Source organism: Lissotriton vulgaris, chromosome 6 (assembly GCF_964263255.1).
Source record: "Lissotriton vulgaris chromosome 6, aLisVul1.2, whole genome shotgun sequence".
NCBI lineage: Eukaryota > Metazoa > Chordata > Amphibia > Caudata > Salamandridae > Lissotriton > Lissotriton vulgaris.
Genome location: NC_141694.1, coordinates 199,773,265 through 199,798,149, shown reverse-complemented (window position 1 = coordinate 199,798,149; position 24,885 = coordinate 199,773,265). Strand labels below are relative to the sequence as shown.

Below are 24,885 nucleotides of genomic sequence, written 5' to 3'. Positions count from 1 at the left end.
TTGCCACCAGTTCCGGTGATTTGTGACTCCTTTGTAGCTGAAGCAGTGTTTTGACTGGTGCTGCGAGCGAGTGAAGGACCTGGATGATGATTATATATATATATATATATATATATATATATATATATATATATATATATCACGAACGACAAAATGGGTTAAGTATGAGTAACATGCAAGTGGCCATAAAACACCAGCCTGTATGCGGAACCGACTAACGCGGTCGCACCAAGGGACCCCCAATCATACCTGGACTTCCAGTGCAAATTGGAGGGCACAGAGATCGAGAAGCAGGCAACGCCAACACGCTCCGGTCAAACACACAGGCCCCAGACACCTATTCAAAGTTACAGATGGCGCACGCAGCGCCCTTCTTGTACCCATGGGCTCAACATACCTTCTTCATTTCCATCACACGCACACACAAACAGGCGCTTGTAATGATCGCAATAACATACATATGAAGGGAGACTTAAGCAACTGTACAAACGCTACATAAATCGTTTTAAACATAGGAAATAGCGGCTTAATTCAGACACTCTGTTCATCACCACCCCCTTTTCCGAATCATTTTTGTCCACCATAAGCGTGGAAGGGTATACTCAGATGTGAGTCCCTAGCTCATTGCACCATCAGGATTCAAGCAAGCCGGGCCGAAGACGGCTGAAATGCCAGAAACCGGTCCTCGGTAGCTTGTTTCCTTCCCAGTATAAGAATTGGCTTGGTAGTTTGGTCTGCCCTGTTCCCAAGATGCACTGGGCCAGGGTCAGACTAATTTGCATATAGCCAATTTCTGAGCTGGGATGGTGCAGTGAGCTGAAAAACGGTGATGGATCAAGCCCTGATCTTTGGACTGGGAAAGAGTGGTCTGCTTAATTCAGACACTCTGTTCATCACGACCCCCTTTTCTGAATCCTTCTTGTACCCATGGGCTCAACATACCTTCTTCATTTCCATCACACGCACACACAAACAGGCGCTTGTAATGATCGCAATAACATACATATGAAGGGAGACTTAAGTCACTGTACAAACGCTACATAAATCGTTTTAAACATAGGAAATAGCGTAAAGTGATATTTACATAATGTCGAATTACTGCCTTAGAGTGACTAACTCGTATAAATTGTCTCTGGATGACTTGCATTTATTTTTTTGTAAAATAACTTTACTATGTCTATCACTTACCGGTCAAATCTCCATGACAACCAATGTCATTTTTTTTAATTTACACAGACTTCCTTTCTTTTTGTGTCACATGTTATGTTTAAAACCACTATATATAGAGCACATACCTTGGGTGAATTTAGATGTAGTGACCAAGGCGGCTGTGACTGTCTAAACGCGTCCAAGAAGTATGGAATAAAGCAATAATCCTTGAAAACCATCCCACGGAGTCGGTGCCTACTTTTGTAGGTTGACAAGAAGGATTGACAGAATATATATATAAATCCTGCCACACTATCAATGAATCTAAGGTGTCCTGCTCCCACCACTAACAACCTCCTTCAGGAGCCACCCTAACAGCGAAAGAACATTCAGAGTTATGATGGGAATTCCTAGATGGAGAACAATAACATGACGGGTAAAATAACATGGTAAACATCATTCAACATCATTCTGATAGTACCTTGTTCATCAGCCGCATAAGACTTAAAGACAGTTTCGTCATATGCTTCTTCTGGATAGGTACATGAAAGGGACATCTTATTTTCAGCATTCGAAAAGACTTGGTCCTCAGGTGCTGTTTCTATGCACAAAAAACGTGAACAAAAGGTTTGTAAAGATTGCTGAATAAATCAGAAATAATGGTTTAGTGAATGTTTTAACAAACTTAGAATTTCAAGTTAAGGTTTTTTTAAAGAATGATTTTAGCCCAACACGGTCAGTAGAGTTTACTACTTTGTCAACATATGCATACCTTCATACTATTCATAACTACTGGAATACTAGAGAGAAGAGAGCACCCCAATAAGCTACAGCTTTAACCTCTGCGCTCCCACTATTCTACAATTTACAACATAAGCCTGTCTCAGATGCTCATTGCACAGAATCTTGGATGTAGTTGTCCAAAGTCTTAGTTTGTGATCCACCCTCAGCATACAGTTGCACCATTGTGTATGCTGTACCTTTGGGCAATGTTTGCCCTTGAACTCCTTAAGACGTCTTGCACAAGAAATGCTATCATAGATTGTCAGGGACCATCTAAGTCATCTAAAGCAAAAGAACATCTCCTTGTGGAGTGAGCAACATATGTGATATACTCTTCCTGTTCCTTGAGAATATGAGATACTACACACCCAAGAGGAATTCCATTACAATATCACTTAAGGCGATCTGACCAGCTCTGCACTCACTGCCAGCATGATCATAATAAGGATCTTCATCCAGACCCACATCTAAGCACAACCATCACACATAGGGCATCTACAGCAAAAAACAAGATGATGGAAGGAATGTCTAAAATACTTTCTTGAGCGAATGGTGATCACACAGGTGGCATTCCAGACCATCTTTTTCTTACCCACTGAGCCATTCCAGAGAGTGACTGTCTATTCAAATCAGGCTTGGGTCTGCTCCACTATGAACAGCCCAGTCCAAACTGCCAGGCCAGGTGGAAACCCTAGACCTGTTAAGACCACCCTAAGTCTCATCAGTGTAGTATAGTTGGTCTTCTATGGTACAGTGAGCACAGGTTCCCCGTCTAGGCATTTGTGTCGCACTTTGGGTTTCTACTGCAAAACCAAGATGATGAAGGAATGCTTGAATAATTCCCAACAACTGGAAATTGTAGACCCCTGCCAGTGGGTGTTCATCCAGCAAACCGCCTTAGCTCTCTCTGTTTTCAATTTATATCTCTTCCCTTGACATGATCAACCACTTCCTTCACCTCTTTCTTTTATCTTTACATGGACAATATTTACATCCTTCTGTTTCCTATTTACACCCCATATTCAGATACATATATCAAAACTGCTCAGACATCCACCACTGCTTGGTAGTTAACTCCATTGTTAAAATTACTACCACACTCTATATGGACCTAGTTGTCCACGAGCTACTGGTGGCTGTCCCACTACCTGGACCTAACTCTCCTGTGTGCAGCCCAACCTACTAAATTTTAAGCTATTGCTTGGCTGCATTATTATACCTATATAAAAACTGAAAAACGTGTTTTTGAGAGAAAAAGGTGTATTCTCAGAACTACTATGCTGATGCTGGGGAAAAATGGTTGGATTGCTAACATTATTTTTAAGTTGATAATTTAGAGATAAATTATGGGCTTAGGAGGAGACATATTAGTATTATTACTACTGTGACAAGTTGGCCTGATATGTGATGTCCACTATTCTAGTGGGCACCCTGTATCAGTCCAAACAACCCTTATGGTGATGGTTGTAAAGTCAACCTTATAGACCAGCTATCCTAGTGGTAGCATGGACAAAGCAGTCTTAGGCTAAACTCAAGAGGGCATGTGGAGCCAGCTGTTTTACCATATGTAACCCCTTTAATACCAAGTGAAAGGACACCACACAGGTTATATATAAAGTATATATGTATTTATTTTTAACACAACCCCTCTGAACTCTTTATGAGGTCAGAGGCACAAGCACGTAACAAGATACTTAATTGTCATACATTAAGTTGCACAAAATACAGTCGAGCCCTAGGGGCACTTCAAACCATATAATAAAATAGTGGTATAAGAACCACGTCACGAACAAAGGATAGGCCTAGGGCCTGGGGATTCGCTGGGGATACACTGTACTACCAAAGGATAGGAAGTAGGAGGCCCACGGGAGGCATGTGCAGTGTCTTTACACACATGCAAGTTACCATAGAGTTAGAATGGGACTGAAATAATTGGACACTACTTCTTTTAGGGCACTTCCGGATGGACTAGGAGAAAGCTACTTGAAACTTAGACACTAAGATAGTCAATACCCACAGGAGCACCAAAGTACTCGCGTTACTTCAACGACAGGAAGCGGTTGCATAGGTGTCAAAGTGCGTCTTGTTTCGTCGCTGAATCCTATGGACCTTTGGAGAAAGATGCTGCAGGCGACCAGGAGAGAAGTGTCCGGTTGGATCCAAGGGCCGATCAAGGATGAAGAGTACCTGAAATCAGAGGGGACAGAGTCTGGGTCACTAGCCAGTGACCAGGAAGGAACCAGGCGATATAGTGAAGCAATCAGGTGATGTTGTGAAGCTGGTCTCTGCAGCCACGGGGACCAGGAGGTGTCGACGACGACCAGGAGTCAGGCACGGACTGTCCCACAAAGGCTCTCGCTGTCGGCGGTGTTGGCTTCTGGATTGGAGTCAACAAGCCTTGGCTAAGGCAACCAACGCAGGAATCGAAGATGGCTTCTTAATCAGACCAGCAAGGTCTGATGGGCTTCTCCTTCGCAGGGAAGCAAGGGCCAGTCTGGAGCAACCACACCAGCGGTGTAGATTCAAGGTTTCGTCGTCACAGAGGCCACTAGCCAACGGGCAAGGTACCGGACAGACGCGTCGAGCAGGAAAATGCAAAAGGGCCCCACGCAGCACTCGTGGAGTGTGGAGGGATGATCTTTGGTGCACATGATGCTCGGGGCTGGGGCTTATCAATCCCCAATGCACAACTTCGTGGGTGCCTCATAAGTTGCACGGAAAGCAATTCGCTGGCTTTCCAAGATGGCCGGTCTCGCGTCGCCTCCACGGGTCTCAGCTTTGCTGTGGCTTGGGCTGAAGGAAGTCTGGAAGTCCGGGTCTTGTCAGGCTCTGTGTTCGGGCTCCGGCGGAAGCGAAGACAAAGTAAACCGTTGATCGCTTTATGGTGCCTGCTTGTGCAGGGTGTTCAATCCCTGACCACAAGGGAGATACTTCAGTCTTCTATATTCAAGTAGAACGTCGAAGGTCCAGAGTTTCGTTTCAAGTTTCAGTCAGGATAAATCTAAAGTCTTGGGACTCAGCTCCTACCTATATACCAAATCTAGGGGCTGGATTACCTGCTAGGTCCCTCCTATGGGTGGGACCAGGGAAGTTTCGCGCCAGAGCTGGGGCTGGGGTGCCCCAGCACCGGTTTGAACTGGACTATGCATGGGACACGTTGTGTGCCTCAAGCAGTGTCATATTTCATTCAGCCCTCCCTGCCCCAATACACTATAGCCTGTCTGGGGTGGTGCTAGTACCTCCCAAGACAGGAGACCTATTGTCCAAGCCTCCCTCGCTGAAAGGACTTCCAGCAGCAGGAGGTCAGACTTGTGTCTGTGGCAGCAGCATCCATTTTGTGATGCTGAGGCTCTGGTTAACTCCACCCGGATCCAGCAGCGAGGGGTAGGCGCTAGCAACGCAGCTCATGCACTCCCCATCTAGCGGTGGAAGATCTCACCTGAAGCTTTACCCGCTGGATACTGTTGTTATCTGACAATTATACTTTTTAGGTAATGACAGCTTAACACAGGCAATTCATGGAAGAAGGGTAACACAGGGATAAACCCTTTCCAATCCCTTTCTTTTCTAGTTGTTTATGGTTTTCACTCACACTAGTGTATACACATTATACATTCGGGACTTAGTGTAGACAGTTACTCTCTTAGATACCAGCTAAATAGTTCCATTGGTCCTGAAGAATCGCTTGTTAATAAACGCCAGCGAGAAACATGTTGACCGGACAGTAACACAATCTGGAGGATCTCTGAAAGCACAATATTCCAGTTTTTCCCTCTAGAATCTCTCTTTTAATTAAAGCAGCGGACCGCCTGAATAAATCATTCCTTGGTACCCCTAGCTTTATTTTAAATCACCTGTAAACGTCTAACTAACTAACTCAGGCCCCACACCCGCACTTCATCTATACATTGTTGGAAAATGATCTCCGCCAAAGTGCAAAGTCACATAAAACCAATCACTCTGCCTCCAGGATTGTTAAGGCCTGCCATAGCAGTGACTTATCGGTGTATATGTGTCTAGATATAAGGTTAGATATAGGAATACTATATCTAAGCAAGGGGTGATTACACGACCTTGCCCCAGCTGAGTGATCAGACAGTTGTGTCAGTTTGGATGGCCAGCCAGGGGTGGCAAAAGATATGCTGCAGCCCCTGGTAGGCCTTGGATGCACCTATGCCCTGGGTACCTAAAGTAAACTGTACAGGGGCTCATAAGGTGACCCAATATCCAATTGGAGATGTACCTAAAGTACATGGAGTCCATTTTGCAAAGAGAGCAGATAGCCTGGGGCCCTGATTAGCAGGATCCCAGGCCAACTAAGTCGATAAACAGCTAAACACTAGTCAAACAATCTGGGGTAACCATAGTCAGGTATCCACCTTCCTACAACTACCTTGGTAACAGGAGAATTATAGCTATGGCTGATATGTATGACCCATGAAGAGGTATTCCACAATGACAACACCTTTTTTTACATTACTGTTGGAATCCTTGCCTGATGCACTGAGATGATTAATGCTGGTAATCTTGCATAGGGTCACCAATGATGTGACTTAGTCGCTGAAGTGGTCACTGTTGCAACACTAATGATATCCGCAGTTTGGGATGATTCTCATTTAATACAAGTATAGCTCGTACTACAAAAACCTTTGGAGACCTCTGTCCTATATATTCTCCCCACCTAAACATGACTCCTGCATGATTGGCTGAGGTGGACCCCCCTTTGCAGGTCACTGCTCCAAGATTAAATCACTGGACCTTCAGTCACTGCTTTATTTTCCTTGAATACATGCCTCTGTTTTTAATTCTCTGACTTGCCAAAGCTGTTTTTTTATTACTTTTATGATTTAAGGTTCTCCTGGTTACTCTATGTTCCTTGTAGTGCTTACAGGAAAGGTTTGTCTGTGGGGACAGGAACTATTGGGCTTCAGTGGAGCTTTGTATACTTTTGACTGGTGCAGGACGCACTCTAGTTGATTATTAGACACTCACCCCACAATAGTGGACCACAAAAAAGATGCTGCTGTACTTCCGTGCAATTGGAGCACCACAGGCAAGTACCTTTGTGCCTGTCCGCAACTGAGATGCACCAAGTGCCACGACTCCAGATTCTCATGTCATGGTGTCATACAGCTTATACTTTTCCAAGTAAAACTGTGCGTTTGTTGAACAAATATCGGAGTGTGACTGATTCTACGCACACCATCAGGATATGTTGACCTAAGTCCTGCTAGCTACAAGGTGGATTATGCAACCTCAGTATATGACAACCTTGATTAAGCAAGGAAATCGTATTAAAAATTCAATTCAAAACTTTATTTCGTTTTTTTTTACTAAACCATAAAAGTGCATAGTAAAAGTACATCACATTACAATTTAAAAAAAATCGTCACAGCAAAAAGATTTATGATAACTAACTAGGCCCTATGTCATGGATGGGGGAGAGGTTTACACAATTCATCAAAAATTTCTAAAATCGTTAAGGAATAAAAAAGTATAAAATATTTACATCAGGAAGAATTAGATAAGCGGGGATACACTAAATTTTTAGTTCATACATTCCATTGTAATTAAAACTATTACCATTCAGACAACATTAAAGAAAAAAAAGAAAACATGCTATTCAAACAACCAATCGTTGTTGCTGCACACCAATTATATGTTAAGAAACCTGTGTCGTCTTATTATATTAAGTCAGTCTACATATTATCCACTAACTGCTTGCATAATGGTCTACTAAAGTTACAGTTTCAAGCCATTTTTGGCTCTATGGAACATTACACGCATAAGAAATCTAGACACACAAAATACTATTAATCGTGCAGTGTCTGATAGGAAAATTCGTTCTGTCTGCCTATAGTGTCTTACTTTGAGGGTATTACATAAGGGTTTGATCCATCTTTCCCTCTGGATTTTGTACGCCGGGCAGAAAAATAAAATGTGTGTAACGTTTTCCTTGACCAGTGTAACGTTTTTACAGAAACTGCATTTGTCTGAGTCTTTCTCAGGAGTCTTGTTGCCCCATTTAGATATTTTAACGTTGGTCTGTAGGACCCCATACCTAAAGAACAAGTTACTTACCTTCGGTAACGCTTTTTCTGGTAGATACAATATCTGCCTGTGGATTCCTCACCTTGTGAATATCCCCCTTGCGCCAGCAACGTTCGGAAAATTCTTCGTAGCACGCCGGCGTGGACGACGTCATAGGAGCACGGCATCGCGCGCGACTCCGTCTGACGTCACTGACTCCATATAAGGCCCACGTCGGCGTGATGACGTCAGTTCCGCCCTTTTTTCCGTGCCTTCGAGGCACCCGGACGGACAAACGAGTACATATATATATATATATATACACACAATGTACACAGCACATGCAAATCAAAAGCAATTAAAGTGCAAAACTAAACAAAATCAGATAAAACCATAAATACATTTGCACATAAAACCAGGTATAGCAGAGTGGACAACGGGGAGGCGGGTGGGTCAGTGAGGAATCCACAGGCAGATATTGTATCTACCAGAAAAAGCGTTACCGAAGGTAAGTAACTTGTTCTTCTGATAGATACATCTGCCGTGTGGATTCCTCACCTTGTGAATAGAGTCCCACAGCAGTCCCCACTCCCGGAGGAGGGTGTCCACTCTGCTACACCAGAAAATCTTGGAGAACAGAGCGTGCGAAGTGGCCGTCCCTCCTCACCTCAGCATTCAAGCAGTAGTGCTTCGCAAAAGTGTGGAGGGAGGCCCAAGTCGCGGCCCTGCAAATGTCCTCAACAGGAACACCTCTAGACAATGCAGAGGTAGCAGACTTTGCTCTAGTTGAATGAGCTCTAATACCCTCAGGAGGGTCCTTACCCGCCAGAGAGTAGCAAATCTTGATGCAGAGAATAATCCATCTGGAAAGTGTGCGCTTGTGCACCGATCTGCCCTTCTTGCAGCCAGCAAAACCCACGAAGAGCTGATCGTCTATTCGATAGTCTTTAGTCCTATCAAGATAGAAACTAACCTCTCTCTTCGGGTCCAGGCGATGAAGCCTCTCCTCCTCCTTGGAAGGGTGAGGGGGAGGATAAAAGGTAGGAAGGGTAATGGATTGACCTAGGTGGAAGGGAGTAACCACCTTGGGCAGAAAAGCAGCCCTGGTCCTAAGAACCATTCTTTCAGCATGGATGGACAAAAACGGGGGCTTGGAACTAAGAGCTTGAAGCTCACTTACCCTCCTTGCCGAGGTAATTGCAACTAAGAAGACCGTCTTAAAAGAAAGAAGCCTCATTGGACACTTGTGTAAGGGTTCAAATGGCGAACCCATCAGATAGGTTAACACAAGATTCAAGTCCCAATGAGGCACAATGAAGGGAGAAGGAGGGAACCTATTAGTGAGCCCCTTCAAAAACCTCAATACCACAGGAGATTTAAAAAGAGAGTGCTGATCCGGCAAACAGAGAAATGACGATAAGGCCGAAAGGTAACCTTTGACAGTGGCAACAGCAAACCCTTGCCGAGCCAGAGAAAGAGCAAACAACAAGATATCAGATAAATGAGCCTTTAACGGGTCAACATCCCTCTCCCTACACCAAGATACAAACTTAGACCACCTATACGAATAAATGGACTTGGTGGAGTCACGCCTGGCAGAAAGTATGACATCCACCACATCGTGAGGGAGAGAGAAAGAATTCAGATTGCCCCCTTCAATCTCCAGGCATGAAGGTGTAATGTCTGGAGGTGGGGGTGTAGAACCTGTCCCTCCATCTGAGAGAGGAGGTCTGCCCTGAGAGGGAGACGGAGCGGCGGGTGAGAGGAGAGGTGGAGAAGATCTGTGTACCACACCCTTCTTGGCCAATCCGGGGCGACCAATATGACTTGGGCCCGGTCTTGGCGAATCTTCCTCAGAACCCGAGGAATCAAGGGTATGGGAGGAAACGCGTAAAGGAGCTGACCGCCCCAGCTCAACTGAAACGCATCCCCCAATGCTCCTTGCATTGGATACTGGAGACTGCAGAATGACGGGCAGTGAGCATTCTCGCAAGTGGCGAACAGATCCACCCGAGGAGTCCCCCACATCTGAAAGATGTTGTGAACAACCTCCGGGTGAAGCCTCCACTCGTGGTCGGCAGAGAACTGTCGACTGAGGATGTCCGCTCGTACGTTCAGGACTCCGGCCAGATGATTCGCCATCAGACAAATCTGGTGGTCCTGAGCCCAGGACCAGAGACGCAGAGCCTCTTTGCAAAGACAAAGCGACCCTACTCCTCCCCGCTTGTTGATGTACCACATCGCGGTCGTGTTGTCCGTCAGGACCTGGACCGACCGACCGCGAAGGGAAGGGAGGAATGCCTTGAGCGCCAGACGTATGGCCCGCAATTCTAGAAGGTTGATGTGAAGCAACCTTTCCTCTGGAGACCAAAGACCCTTGACCTCCAGATCCCCCAGATGAGCACCCCACCCTAGAGTGGATGCATCCGTTATCACCTTGGCCACCGATGGTGGAAGTTGAAAAGGCTTTCCTTGAGACAGATTGCCTTCCACGCCCCACCAAGACAGATCCGCTGCAGTTTCTCTGGAGATCTTCACTGACTCCCCGAGATCTCCGTTGTGTTGATACCACTGCCTGCGGAGGCACCACTGGAGTGCCCTCATGTGCCAGCGTGCATGGTTGACCAGGAGAATGCAAGAAGCCATCAGACCGAGCAGGCGAAGGACCTTCAGGACCGGAACAACCGCTCCATTGTGAAACAAAGGAATCATTTCCTGAATGTCGCGAATCCTTTGCGGAGGAGGGAATGCACGACATACAGTAGTGTCCAGTACCGCACCTATGAACAGGTTGCGCTGGGAGGGCACCAGGTGAGATTTGGGCACATTTATCGAAAAACCCAACCTGAACAACAGCTGCGATGTCTCTTGCAGGTGATGAAGCACCTTCTCGGGCGACTCCGCTTTGATCAGCCAGTCGTCCAGATACGGGAATACAGGTATCCCGACCTCCTGAGATGTGCAGCCACCACTGCCATCACCTTGGTGAAAACTCGAGGCGCAATAGTAAGACCAAACGGAAGGACCGCAAACTGGTAGTGTTGCGATCCCACCGTAAATCGGAGATACTTCCTGTGCGACTTCAGGATCGGGATGTGAAAATACGCATCCTGCAAGTCGATCGACACCATCCAGTCTTCTTCCAACAGCGCTTGAAGAACCTGCGCAAGAGTGAGCATTTTGAATTTCTCCTGCTTGAGATAGAGATTCAAAATCCTGAGGTCCAGGCTTGGACGTAACCTGCCATCCTTCTTGGGGATCAGGAAATAACGGGAGTAACACCCCTGACCCCTTTCCTGCTCTGGAACCACCTCTATCGCACCTTTTTTGAACAAAGCCAGGACTTCTTCCTGCAAGCGAACAAGGTGGTCCTCCGAACAAAAACCCTGGCAAGGAGGGTAATTGGGAGGGAAGTCCTGGAAAGGAAGAGCATACCCATTTTCCACGAGATTGAGAACCCAAAGATCTGATGTAACCAATTCCCAATCCCGTAGAAAATGAGTAAGCCGACCCCCCACCGGAGCCACATGATCCAGATTGGCGGATCTAGGGCTGCTTTGCTGCAGGGGGTTGATTATTAGAGGAAGAGGAGGAGGAGGAGGAGGCCTGGCGTCCACGACCACGGCCCCTTTGCTTTCCTCTGTAGGTTGTAGGGACGAAAATTGGATCTGCCAAAACCCCTGTACTTCCTAGTCGCAGAGCCCCTTGTCTGAAGGCCCAAAGACTTCGCCGTAGCCCGGCTGTCCTTGAATCTCTCCAGAGCTACGTCAGCCTTCTTGCCAAAGAGGCCTGTCCCATCAAATGGCAAGTCCAACAAAGTAGACTGAACGTCAGAAGAAAAATCGGAGGTCTTAAGCCATGCGGCCCTTCTTGTAGCAACAGTAGAGCCCATAATTCTGGCAACAGAGTCCACCGTGTCCATACCACTCTGTATAACCATACGAGCTGCAGCCTGAGTATCAGCAACCACCTCGTTAAAGTTCTTCCTATCGTCCTCCGGAAGCTTAGGAGAAAGCTGTTTAACAGAGTCCATTAAAGCATGAACGTACCTCCCCAAAAGGCAAGTAGCATTGGTGGACTTCAAGGCCATGCTACCTGAGGAGAAAATCTTTTTAGCAGACTGGTCCAATTTCTTAGAGTCCTTGTCTGCCGGCACCTGTGGGAAAGAGCCCGCAGCCCTGCTGGAACAGGCGGCCTGCACTACCAGACTCTCCGGTGCAGGATGCGAGGAAAGAAATTCAGGGTCATCAGGAGCCACCCTGTAACGCCTTGCCACTGACCTGGAAACCGCAGGAGCAGACAAAGGTCTCTTCCAGACCTCCTTTATTGGTTCAGTCAATGCATCCGTAAAAGGAAGTGTAGGCTCCACAATTGAAGAAGGCGAATGCAAAACTTCCGTAAGGATGTTGGGCTTGTATTCAACTGTGGGCAAAGTCAAGCCTAGCAACTCTGCAGCCTTCTTAATAACAACATGATAGGGTGCCAAGTCCTTAGATGGAGCGTCAGAAACGGTTGGCAAACCCCACTCAGGAGAAAGTTCCAGGCCACTTGCGTCTTGAAGGTCTTCAAAACAATCCCCCTGATCTTGCAACTCTCCTTCCTCAACCTCGGAGTCCATATACTCCTTCTCCTCCAAGAGGCGTTGAGCCCTGCGCCTCGACCATTCCATACGGACCGAAGTCGATGGATCCGGCAACGACTCCGACGGCGCCGGAGCGGACGTCGAGCGAGGAGCCGGAGGACGGGAAGCACCACGATCCGAATCACCACGAAGCCAATCCGGAGTCGGCGAAGCCGCATGCGAAGTCGACGACCTCGGCGGCGCCGTACCGAGCCAAGGAGTGCAAGGCGTTGGCATAAACGGCATAAAGGGGCCGGGGGCATAAGCCTGGGGCACACCTAAAGTGAAAGACAAAGGACCCATGGGACCCATAGGCGCACCAGCGGGGTACATTGCCCTCGAGTAAACACCAAACATGGCGTTTAAAAACTGCGAGGGATCCTGACCTGGACCTGGAAAGGGTGGGTACTGTGAGAAGTTGGCCCGATATGCAACGTTCGCTATTCTAGCGACCGCTATGTATCGTTCCAACGACCCTTATGGTGTTTGGTTGTAAGTCAACCTATAGACCAGCTATCCTAGTAGCGTGGATACGAGCAGTCTAAGGCTAAAGACTCGAGAGGGCGCGTTAAGCCAACTGTTTACCACACATGTACCCCTTGAACACCCAGTGAAAGGACACCACACAAGTGTTATGAAAATAAACAATATATTTATTAAGAATCACAACAGCCCTGTACTCTTTATGAGGACAGGGTACTAAGCACAAACCAAATCTCTTTAGCAAATACTTCAAGTGCACAATTAAAACAAGTGTCCGAGGACACGGAACGATTAAGGTCTCGGGCGGACCCGATAAGGCAAGTCGGAAGCGACTCAGGACCCTAGAGTAAGGAGGCTATGCAGGCACCGAAATGCCGAGTTACCTAGCCACGAGGGCTGCGGCTGCACAAGTCTTACAGGCGTCGGGGTCTTCGCTGACGAGCCAGGAGCCGGAAGAAAAGGAGTTGCTGGCCGGCGACCAGTGCTGAATAGTTAGTAGAGATCCAAACCTGGATCGGAGATTGATGAAACCTGAAAGCAGAGGGGACCAAGTTCGTACTACTAGCCAGTAGTCAGAAGGTACCAGGAAGGCACCGGTTGGCCGTCACCTCGACCAGGTGAGTGGGCGACGCTAGGCTCTGCAGTCTCACGGACCAGGAGGCGTTGTCGGCGACCACGGTGGAGGTGCGAGCTGTCCCACGAAGGATGATGCTGTCGGCGTCGCTGGGCCCAGGATGGGGCAACAAGCCTTGGCAGATCTCAGGGCCACGTGGTGGGCCTAAGATGGCGTCTTGAGTGGACCAGGAGGGTCCGGGGTGCTTCTCGCAAAGATGGAAGCAAGGGCCAGTCTGGAGCAACCAGACCAGCAGTGATGATTCTCGGATGTCGTCACAGAAGGGCACAAGCCAGCGGCTAGTGACCAGACAACGTGCTGAGCAGCGAGCAGAAGGGCCCCACGCAGATCGTGGAGATGCTGGGAGACTGCACTTCGGTGCTGGAGCGGCTCAGGGTCGGGGCTTCTCGGACCCCAGAGCACTCACCAGAGAGTTACCTCGATGGTCGTGCTGGTTTTAAGAGCGTGCAGGTTCTGATGATGGCCGGTCCCTCGAGGTCTCGTCGCACCCACAGATCACAGCTGAGCTGATGATGTGGGTAGAGGTCAGAGGTGCCAGGGAAGCCGGTTCTCGTCGAGCTGGGCCGTCGGGTTCCTTGAGGAAGGACTTACAGCAAACCGCAGAGTTCTTAGTTGGTGCCCGCTGATGCAGGGTGACTACTCCTTAGTCACAAGGGAGAAATCTTGAGAAGAGTCTTGAATGTCCTTTCGTAGAAAGTAGTTCTTGAATCAAAGATGATCTAATTTGGAAGGGTCCCCGCTCCGGTCTTTATTCTAAAGAAAAGGGGTGGGTACATGACTAGGTCCTGCCCTAAGGGTGGGACCAGGAAGGGGGGTAGTTACACCCCTCTCCCCTGCCGGACTTTCCCCAGGCCAGGGCTGTCGCCCCTGGAACTGGTTCTAACCGGCAGATGCGTAGTGAGCACCGGGGTGCCACTCCGCAGTCACCTTCTCGCCAAAGCCCTACCTACCCAGAATACACAAACCCTGTCTGGGACGGTGCGAACAGCGCCCTCGACAGGAAACCCTTTGTCCAAGCGCTCCTCGCTGGAAGGACTCCCAGCAGCAGGAGGTCAGACTCGTGTCTGTGGTGGCAGCATCCATTTTGTGGAGCTGAGGCTTCAGTTAACTTTAACCGGGGTTCACAGTTACGTACATGTCGTGTCCCTCTAGAAGGGTGGAATGCTAACCTCGTCGCCAGCATTGGTGAGAGGGCAGCACCCCGATTCGTATGACACCTTACTCGACATGCCTGGGTAACGCGACACCGGAGTTACCGATATGGTACGCGTTACCATGGAACAGCTATTGGGTCTTGATTCCGCAAGCTGCAACCGGGCTCGGCTCGGGCCTGAACCTAGCTCACACGAGCCCACGCACTCTGCCTTCAGGATCGTTAAGGCCTGCCATAGGAGTGACTGATAGGAACTCGGGTGTCCATTGTATGGTTAGATATAGAGCTACTATACCTAAAGCGAAGGGTGGTTACACGTCTTCGCCCCAGCTGTCGTGCAGCCAGTTGTGTCAAATTTAGGAGGCCAGCCAGGGGTGGCATAATACATGCTTCAGCCCCTGGCGGCCCTGGGTACGCCTATGCCCTGCGTTACGGGGTCTGATAAGGTGGCCCAGTACCAATTGGTAGATGCACTTAGGGTACATATCGTAATTTAGAAAGAGAACAGCCAGGCTGTGGGTCTGATTAGCAGGCCCACAGCCAGAGAAAGTCGTAAACCAGTGAAACAAAAGCAAAAAATCTGGGTGATCATAGGATTGCAGACCCTACTCTCCTACATGACCCCCCCCCAAACGTCGGAACAATAAGCTAACCTTGACCAGGTGAGTCTTCTTGTTCTAAGTGGAAATACCTGGAGAGCCCATCGGCATTGCCATGATCAGTACCAGGTCTATGTTCCACTGTAAAGTCCATCCCCTGTAGGGAAATGGACCACCTAAGCAGTTTGGGGTTTTCACCCTTCATCTGATTTAGCCACAAGAGGGGCTTATGGTCGGTCTGAATCTTGAAGTGAGTGCCAAACAAGTATGGCCTCAGCTTCTTCAGGGCCCAAACCACAGCAAAGGCCTCCCTCTCAATAGCTGACCAATTCTTCTCTCTAGGGGTCAGCCTTCTGCTTATAAAAGCAATGGGCTGGTCTTGACCATCAAAATTCAGTTGAGAAAGAACAGCTCCCACACCCAACTCAGAAGCATCTGTTTGGACAATGAATGGTTTGGAGTAGTCCGGACTCTTGAGGATAGGCGCCGTGCACATGGCCTGCTTTAGGTCATCGAATGCTTTTTGACAGCTTGCTGTCCACTGAACTTTTTTTGGCATTTTCTTACTTGTCAGTTCGTTTAATGGTGTCACAATTGAACCATAGTTCCTGACAAACTTCCTATAGTAACCAGTCAGGCCCAAGAAAGCTCGAACCTGAGTCTGGGTGGTTGGAGGAGCCCAGTCCCTGATTGACTGTATCTTGCTCTCCAGTGGCTGAACCTGACCTCCACCTACAAGGTGGCCCAGGTATACAACCTGTGTCTGCCCTATCTGGCACTTGGTGGCCTTGATAGTGAGACCTGCTGCTTGCAGTGCCTCTAACGTCTTCCGCAGGTGGACCAGGTGATCCTCCCAGGTGGAGCTAAAGACAGCAATATCGTCAAGATACGCCGCACAGAAGTCATCCAGCCCAGTAAGGACTTGATTCACCAACCGTTGGAAGGTGGCAGGTGCATTTTTCAGACCAAAGGGCATCACCACGAACTGATAATGCCCACCAGGGGTTGAAAATGCGGTTTTAGGCTTGGCGTCCTCAGCTAACCTGATTTGCCAATACCCAGCTGTCAGGTCAAACGTACTTAAGTAGTTGGCCGAAGCCAGTCTATCGATAAGCTCGTCTGCCCTTGGTATTGGGTGGGCGTCAGTCTTAGTGACTGCATTGAGACCCCTGTAGTCTACGCAAAACCTCATCTCTCTTTTACCACCCTGGGTGTGAGGTTTCGGCACTAGAACTACGGGACTAGCCCAAGGGCTATCCGAGGGTTCAATGACTCCCAGCTCCAACATTTTCTGCACTTCACTCTTGATGCAGTCTCTAACGTGATCAGGCTGCCTGTAGATTTTACTCTTGACGGGCAAGCTGTCACCAGTGTCAACCTCATGGGTGCACCAATCGGTCTGACTGGGTGTTAGAGAAAACATATGTCTGAACGACTGAAGAACCTGTTTACAGTCGCTCTGTTGATGTTCGGAGAGGCTGCCACAAAAGACAACACCATCCACCGAGCCATCGTCAGGATTCTGAGTGAGCAGGTCGGGGAGAGGGTCACTCTCCTCTTCCTGTCCCTCATCTAGGGCCATGAGCAAACTCATGTCCTTCCTGTCGACATATGCTTTTAGCCTGTTGACATGAAGCACCCTGTGGGGGCTCCGGGGAGTTCCCAGGTCGACCAGGTAGGTGACCTCTCCCTTTTTCTCCAGGATGGTGTAGGGCCCGGACCATTTGTCCTTGAGTGCTGCTGGGGCCACTGGCTCCAACACCCACACCTTCTGTCCGGGCTGGTAAACAGTCAAGACAGCCTTTTGGTCATGCCAAGCTTTTTGGAGTTCTTGGCTGGCCTTAAGGTTTTCAGATGCCTTTTCCATGTATTCAGCCATCCGCGAGCGGAGGCCAAGCACATAGTCCACTATGTTGGCTGCAGGCTTTTTGAGAGGTCTCTCCCATCCTTCCTTCACCAAACACAGGGGTCCCCTTACAGGATGCCCGTACAAAAGTTCAAAAGGGCTGTAGCAAACCCCCTTCTGCGGGACTTCTCTGTAGGCGAACAAGAGGCAGGGGATCAGGACGTCCCATCTACGCCGAAGCTTTTCCGGTAGTCCGTGAATCATCCCTTTTAGGGTCCTGTTGAATCTCTCAACAAGCCCATTGCATTGTGGAGGATAGGGTGTAGTGAACTTGTAGTTAACACCACATTCCTTCCACATAGCAGTTAAGTAGCTCGACATAAAGTTTGCACCTCTGTCGGAGACGACCTCCTTAGGGAAGCCCACTCTGGAGAATACTCCAACTAGGGCTCTTGCCACAACAGGTGCTGTAGTGGTCCTAAGGGGAATAGCTTCAGGATACCTGGTGGCATGATCCACTACCACCAGTATAAACTTGTGCCCTGAGGCTGTAGGTGGTTCCATGGGACCGACGATGTCGATCCCCACCCGTTCAAAGGGCAACCCCACCACAGGCATTGGTATAAGGGGGGCCTTTGTCGTGCCACCTGACTTACCACTGGCTTGGCAAGTGACACAGGAGCGGCAAAACTCCTTGGTATCCTCGTTCATGTGAGGCCAGTGAAAGTGTGAGACGAGCCTGTCCCACGTTTTCGTCTGGCCTAAGTGACCTGCTAAGGGAATCTCGTGGGCCAAGGTAAGTAGGAAACCACGCTGAGACAAGGGTACAACCAGCCTCCTGGTCATGCCAGGCTTGGGGTCTCTTGACTCAGTGTACAGGAGTCCATCTTCCCAGTATACCTTGTGGGTACCTGTGGCGTTCCCAGCAGCCTCAGCAGCAGCCTGCTGTCTGAGGGGTTCAAGAGAAGGGCAGTCTAACTGGTCCTTCCCCAGGTCTTCCCTTGAGGGTCCCCCTGAACCCAAGAATTCAACTTGATCAAGTTCGAATTCCCTTGGCTCAGTTTCCCTCAATTCCTGTAGGTCAGCCTCCTCTGAGACTTGATCCTCGACCTGGGGCAAGGGGGAAGGCGCAGCCTTAACCCTACTGCTCTTTTTCTTGGGAGGCGTCTGGTCCGTTGTTCCAGGATCCAGCACCTGTTCAGTGGGGCATTTCCTGACCTGTGACCTGGTCACAGCGAACACATGTGCTGGCAAACCTAACATTTCCATGTGAGTCCGGTGCTCCACTTCTGACCATTGTGACGACTCCAAATCATTGCCCAACAAACAATCCACTGGGAGGTCTGGACTAACTACAACCTTCTTTTGGCCAGTTACCCCTCCCCAGGAGAAAGCTACAATTGCCATACTATGATTGGTAGTGACATTGCTTGCATTGGTCACCAGGAATTCTGTACCTGGCATGATCTGTCCAGGGTCCACAAAGTTAGGCGTCACCATGGTGACGCTGGCACAAGTGTCCCTATAGGCCTGAGCCATCTTTCCATTTATGAAAGGCGTCTGTCGGTATTTGCCCAAAGTATTGGGGCTTACGTCAGGGGATACGTCCGCGTCCCCTGTACTGACAAGGACAGCCTGAGTGAGTGTGCCAACTAAGTTGTCACGCCCCTCAGAACCCAGGGTTAACCCTACTAAACCCTTGGGAGGCGCACTACCACTGCTGACTGTACTAGGGGGCACAGGTGCCTTAGGGGCTGCAGTGGCAGGAGTCTGCCCTCCTCCTTTCTTGGTGCACTCACTAAACCAGTGAGATTTACTTTTACAGTACTGGCACCATCGTTTGGATTGGCCTTCTTTCTTCTTTTGGGGAGCCTGACCCCCACCCTCTTTGGGTTGTTGGGGACCTGTCGAAGACTTCTGGTCATTTTGTTCCCCTTTAGAATCTTTACCCTTCTGGTCTGCTTTCTTCTGACCACCTTGATTCTGGCCCTGGTTCTGTTTAACTCTTGTACGAACCCATCTGTCTGCCTTCTTTCCCAATTCTTGGGGAGAGGTCAGATCCGAGTCGACAAGATGCTGATGCAACAACTGGTTCTGACAATTGTTTAAAATTTGTTCTCTCATCATCAAATTATACAATCCTTGATAATCAGTAACCTTACTGCCCAGCAACCAGCCCTCAAAAGCCTTAGTGGCACAATCGACAAAATCAGACCAATCTTGAGACTGCGTTTTCTGGGTATCCCTGAACAGCACCCTGTACTGCTCAGTGGTTAGGCCGAACCCTTCAACGAGTGTATTTTTCAAGATTTGGTAATTGTTAGCATCCTCCACCCTTGTGGTGAGGAGCTTGTCTCTTCCTTTTCCTTCAAAGGAGAGCCACAAGATAGCTGCCCACTGACTCTGGGGAACACCCTGCACAGTGCAGGCCCTCTCCAAAGCAGTAATCCATTTGTGGATGTCGTCCCCTTGTTTAAAGGGGGGCACTATCTTACCAAGGTGTTTCGTATCGAAACTCTTTTCCCTATTACTAGGTACATTGCTGCCACCAGTGGGGACTACCCCACTTAACTGTTGCTCTCTAGCAAAGGCAAGCCTTTCTTTGGCCAGGGCAAGTTCTTCCCTTTCAATCCTTAGATTGGCTGCCCTTTCCTTAGCTTCGTACACTCTCCTCTGAGGGGACGTCATCCCTCTCTGAGAAGAGTTGTGAGAGCCATTGGTTTGAAGGGATCTGCCAGAGTCTCTTGACAGAGATCGGGCTCGTCCATTCCCAATGTTAAGCTGACCTGATAGTGGCCCCAGGGGTCCCCCAGTACCGCTATCATGTTTGCTTAAGTTGGACCTGCTTAGCCTGATGACTTCTACCTGTCCCTTATCTGCCTCATCCCCAGAGAGATCCTCATCCTCATCCTCCTCCACATCTTCGTTCTCAGTTGCGAGGTGGATGAGGTCAGGATCGTCCCGGGTTCCCTCGAGGGGAGGCATGTCTCCTTCTGGATTAGAAGAGCTACGAAGTTTCTCAGCTCTTCTGGCATCATAAGTCTCCAAGAGACCAATCAGAAAGGACGTTGTGGGGTTAGACCCCTGCTGAATCTTCCTGGAGTGACACAGTCGTCTTAACTCCTTGAAGCTCAGCACAGTATATCCTGAAGGGATGACCTGTGGAGGGTCAACTGACACAAGGGGAGACTCAGAGTTTCCTCCTTTGTCCGACATACTGTTTCTAGTGTGGTGTAAGTGATGCACCTACCTACACTACGTGTTTACCTACTGTACCCTTGCTAAGAGTTGTAGCCAAGGTGTGCTAAGCCTTGAGGAGCTACAACAGCTGGTTCAGTAGAACTCAGAGTATTCTAAGCTTTTAGTTATATGTACTAACAGTACTTGTGCGATCTTTCAACAAGATATTCTTAGGATACGTGTGGTAAAACAACAGCAAGCTCAAATCCCAACCGCTGCTCACCAATGTGAGAAGTTGGCCCGATATGCAACGTTCGCTATTCTAGCGACCGCTATGTATCCTTCCAACGACCCTTATGGTGTTTGGTTGTAAGTCAACCTATAGACCAGCTATCCTAGTAGCGTGGATACGAGCAGTCTAAGGCTAAAGACTCGAGAGGGCGCGTTAAGCCAACTGTTTACCACACATGTACCCCTTGAACACCCAGTGAAAGGACACCACACAAGTGTTATGAAAATAAACAATATATTTATTAAGAATCACAACAGCCCTGTACTCTTTATGAGGACAGGGTACTAAGCACAAACCAAATCTCTTTAGCAAATACTTCAAGTGCACAATTAAAACAAGTGTCCGAGGACACGGAACGATTAAGGTCTCGGGCGGACCCGATAAGGCAAGTCGGAAGCGAGGGACTCAGGACCCTAGAGTAAGGAGGCTATGCAGGCACCGAAATGCCGAGTTACCTAGCCACGAGGGCTGCGGCTGCACAAGTCTTACAGGCGTCGGGGTCTTCGCTGACGAGCCAGGAGCCGGAAGAAAAGGAGTTGCTGGCCGGCGACCAGTGCTGAATAGTTCGTAGAGATCCAAACCTGGATCGGAGATTGATGAAACCTGAAAGCAGAGGGGACCAAGTTCGTACTACTAGCCAGTAGTCAGAAGGTACCAGGAAGGCACCGGTTGGCCGTCACCTCGACCAGGTGAGTGGGCGACGCTAGGCTCTGCAGTCTCACGGACCAGGAGGCGTTGTCGGCGACCACGGTGGAGGTGCGAGCTGTCCCACGAAGGATGATGCTGTCGGCGTCGCTGGGCCCAGGATGGGGCAACAAGCCTTGGCAGATCTCAGGGCCACGTGGTGGGCCTAAGATGGCGTCTTGAGTGGACCAGGAGGGTCCGGGGTGCTTCTCGCAAAGATGGAAGCAAGGGCCAGTCTGGAGCAACCAGACCAGCAGTGATGATTCTCGGATGTCGTCACAGAAGGGCACAAGCCAGCGGCTAGTGACCAGACAACGTGCTGAGCAGCGAGCAGAAGGGCCCCACGCAGATCGTGGAGATGCTGGGAGACTGCACTTCGGTGCTGGAGCGGCTCAGGGTCGGGGCTTCTCGGACCCCAGAGCACTCACCAGAGAGTTACCTCGATGGTCGTGCTGGTTTTAAGAGCGTGCAGGTTCTGATGATGGCCGGTCCCTCGAGGTCTCGTCGCACCCACAGATCACAGCTGAGCTGATGATGTGGGTAGAGGTCAGAGGTGCCAGGGAAGCCGGTTCTCGTCGAGCTGGGCCGTCGGGTTCCTTGAGGAAGGACTTACAGCAAACCGCAGAGTTCTTAGTTGGTGCCCGCTGATGCAGGGTGACTACTCCTTAGTCACAAGGGAGAAATCTTGAGAAGAGTCTTGAATGTCCTTTCGTAGAAAGTAGTTCTTGAATCAAAGATGATCTAATTTGGAAGGGTCCCCGCTCCGGTCTTTATTCTAAAGAAAAGGGGTGGGTACATGACTAGGTCCTGCCCTAAGGGTGGGACCAGGAAGGGGGGTAGTTACACCCCTCTCCCCTGCCGGACTTTCCCCAGGCCAGGGCTGTCGCCCCTGGAACTGGTTCTAACCGGCAGATGCGTAGTGAGCACCGGGGTGCCACTCCGCAGTCACCTTCTCGCCAAAGCCCTACCTACCCAGAATACACAAACCCTGTCTGGGACGGTGCGAACAGCGCCCTCGACAGGAAACCCTTTGTCCAAGCGCTCCTCGCTGGAAGGACTCCCAGCAGCAGGAGGTCAGACTCGTGTCTGTGGTGGCAGCATCCATTTTGTGGAGCTGAGGCTTCAGTTAACTTTAACCGGGGTTCACAGTTACATACATGTCGTGTCCCTCTAGAAGGGTGGAATGCTAACCTCGTCGCCAGCATTGGTGAGAGGGCAGCACCCCGATTCGTATGACACCTTACTCGACATGCCTGGGTAACGCGACACCGGAGTTACCGATATGGTACGCGTTACCATGGAACAGCTATTGGGTCTTGATTCCGCAAGCTGCAACCGGGCTCGGCTCGGGCCTGAACCTAGCTCACACGAGCCCACGCACTCTGCCTTCAGGATCGTTAAGGCCTGCCATAGGAGTGACTGATAGGAACTCGGGTGTCCATTGTATGGTTAGATATAGAGCTACTATACCTAAAGCGAAGGGTGGTTACACGTCTTCGCCCCAGCTGTCGTGCAGCCAGTTGTGTCAAATTTAGGAGGCCAGCCAGGGGTGGCATAATACATGCTTCAGCCCCTGGCGGCCCTGGGTACGCCTATGCCCTGCGTTACGGGGTCTGATAAGGTGGCCCAGTACCAATTGGTAGATGCACTTAGGGTACATATCGTAATTTAGAAAGAGAACAGCCAGGCTGTGGGTCTGATTAGCAGGCCCACAGCCAGAGAAAGTCGTAAACCAGTGAAACAAAAGCAAAAAATCTGGGTGATCATAGGATTGCAGACCCTACTCTCCTACAGGTACGAACCCAACGGCCGCTCCGAAGGAGGCTGATCCGGCAAAGGCGCACCCTGGCCCTCTTGTTCTTCAGGCTCCACAACCGGAGTCGGTGCTCGAGGAACCTCTTCTTCATGCACCGATGAATGGTGCGACTCCAGATCCTTTTCCGGCTCTTGAACTGGAGAACCAACGTGAGATCGAGCAGGAGAAGGAGACACGAAGTCCTTGTGATGTTTACGTGACTTCTTCCTCGAATCCGAAGACTCCTTGCCAGAGTGGTGTCTGGAGTGATGTTTACTCCTCTTATGCTTCTTTCTCGAGGAGCCCGAAGCATGGCCCGAGGCCGACTTGGATCCGGACCTAGACCTCCCTCTGGACCTTGATCTCTCTCTCGACCTCGACTTGGCCCTCGAAGCCGACCTCGACTTCGACCGCGACAGCTGTCTCGACTTCGAGTGCCTGGACACTGACCTCGAAGACCTTCCGGCTTCTCTTTCCTTCACCTTTGCAAGCAGAAGCTTCGCCTCCCGCTCTCGCAAGGCTTTGGGGTTCATCTTGTCACAGGAACGACAGTTCTTAACATCGTGACCCTAACCAAGACACCACAGACAGTCGGAATGCGGATCGGTGATCGACATCATCCGGGAACAGGAACCACATTGTTTGAAACCTGTCTTCCTCGACGACATCTTCGGCGATGAAGTGAATTCCAACAGAGAAACTATAACAGCTAAACAGCGAAAAGATACAAAAGTATCGCAGAAGATCCCAGAAACCGTTAGCGTCGACGACGCGGAAAAAAGGGAACTGACGTCATCACGCCGACGTGGGCCTTATATGGAGTCGGTGACGTCAGACGGAGTCGCGCGCGATGCCGTGCTCTTATGACGTCGTCCACGCCGGCGTGCTACGAAGAATTTTCCGAACGTTGCTGGCGCAAGGGGGATATTCACAAGGTGAGGAATCCACACGGCAGATGTATGTATCAGAATTTAAGGTATAATGACTTTGCCACCGGGGGGTAAACCTCATATAAAAAAGTTTCAAATTTGGGATTATCGTTGAACTGGAGGAACCTTATGGTTAAGGGTCCTAAACTGGCATCCTGTAGTAAAGCTTCTCATTGGTAGTCCCAGAATCAACGCTTTGCTATTTTGCTACAGGATTTCATTAGCTCCTCTGGTTTTTCTCAAAAAGTTAGTAGTCCTATTTTTTTTAAACCAGGTGGCAATGTGTTTGAACCACGGGATATCCTTTACAATACCAAAGGGCATTAGCTCTTGTAGGCCCAGTCTGTAGTGGATAAGCTCGTCAGTGGTCCAGATTCTTATCCAGTACATGAGGGGACGTAGCGCTGCTAAGCTGCAGTGCGCTTTAAGTTGATGTCCAGAAAAATAGGTACCAATGGTGTTCTTGTTGGCAACGATAGTAACCTTCGCACAAAGTCATTCTCACCCACTTCAAAGTTATGTTTACAATGCGGGCCCCAAAGTTCTGCCCCATAGAGGGCTGCGGATTTTGCCTTACATTTGTAGACCTCAATGGCAGGTGATATAGCCTTCGAGGTACTCCCTCCGTGTTTCTTTAATATTGGCATAGAGTTTTGGAGCAAGATTAATTTGGTTTTTCTAGTTGAGGTTTCCACGATATTTTGGAA

General features: G+C 49.3%; 1 protein-coding gene across 1 annotated transcript in view; it reads right to left on the bottom strand.

Annotated features, from left to right (window-relative positions):
- The window catches only part of TDRD6 (tudor domain containing 6), a 2,323,386-nt gene that overhangs the window by 57,014 nt on the left and 2,241,487 nt on the right, over positions 1 to 24,885 (bottom strand). The window contains exon 26 of the mRNA XM_086926239.1: positions 1,631 to 1,750. Within this exon, the coding sequence (XP_086782365.1) occupies positions 1,631 to 1,750 (120 nt within the window). The remainder of the gene's footprint in view (positions 1 to 1,630; positions 1,751 to 24,885) is intronic.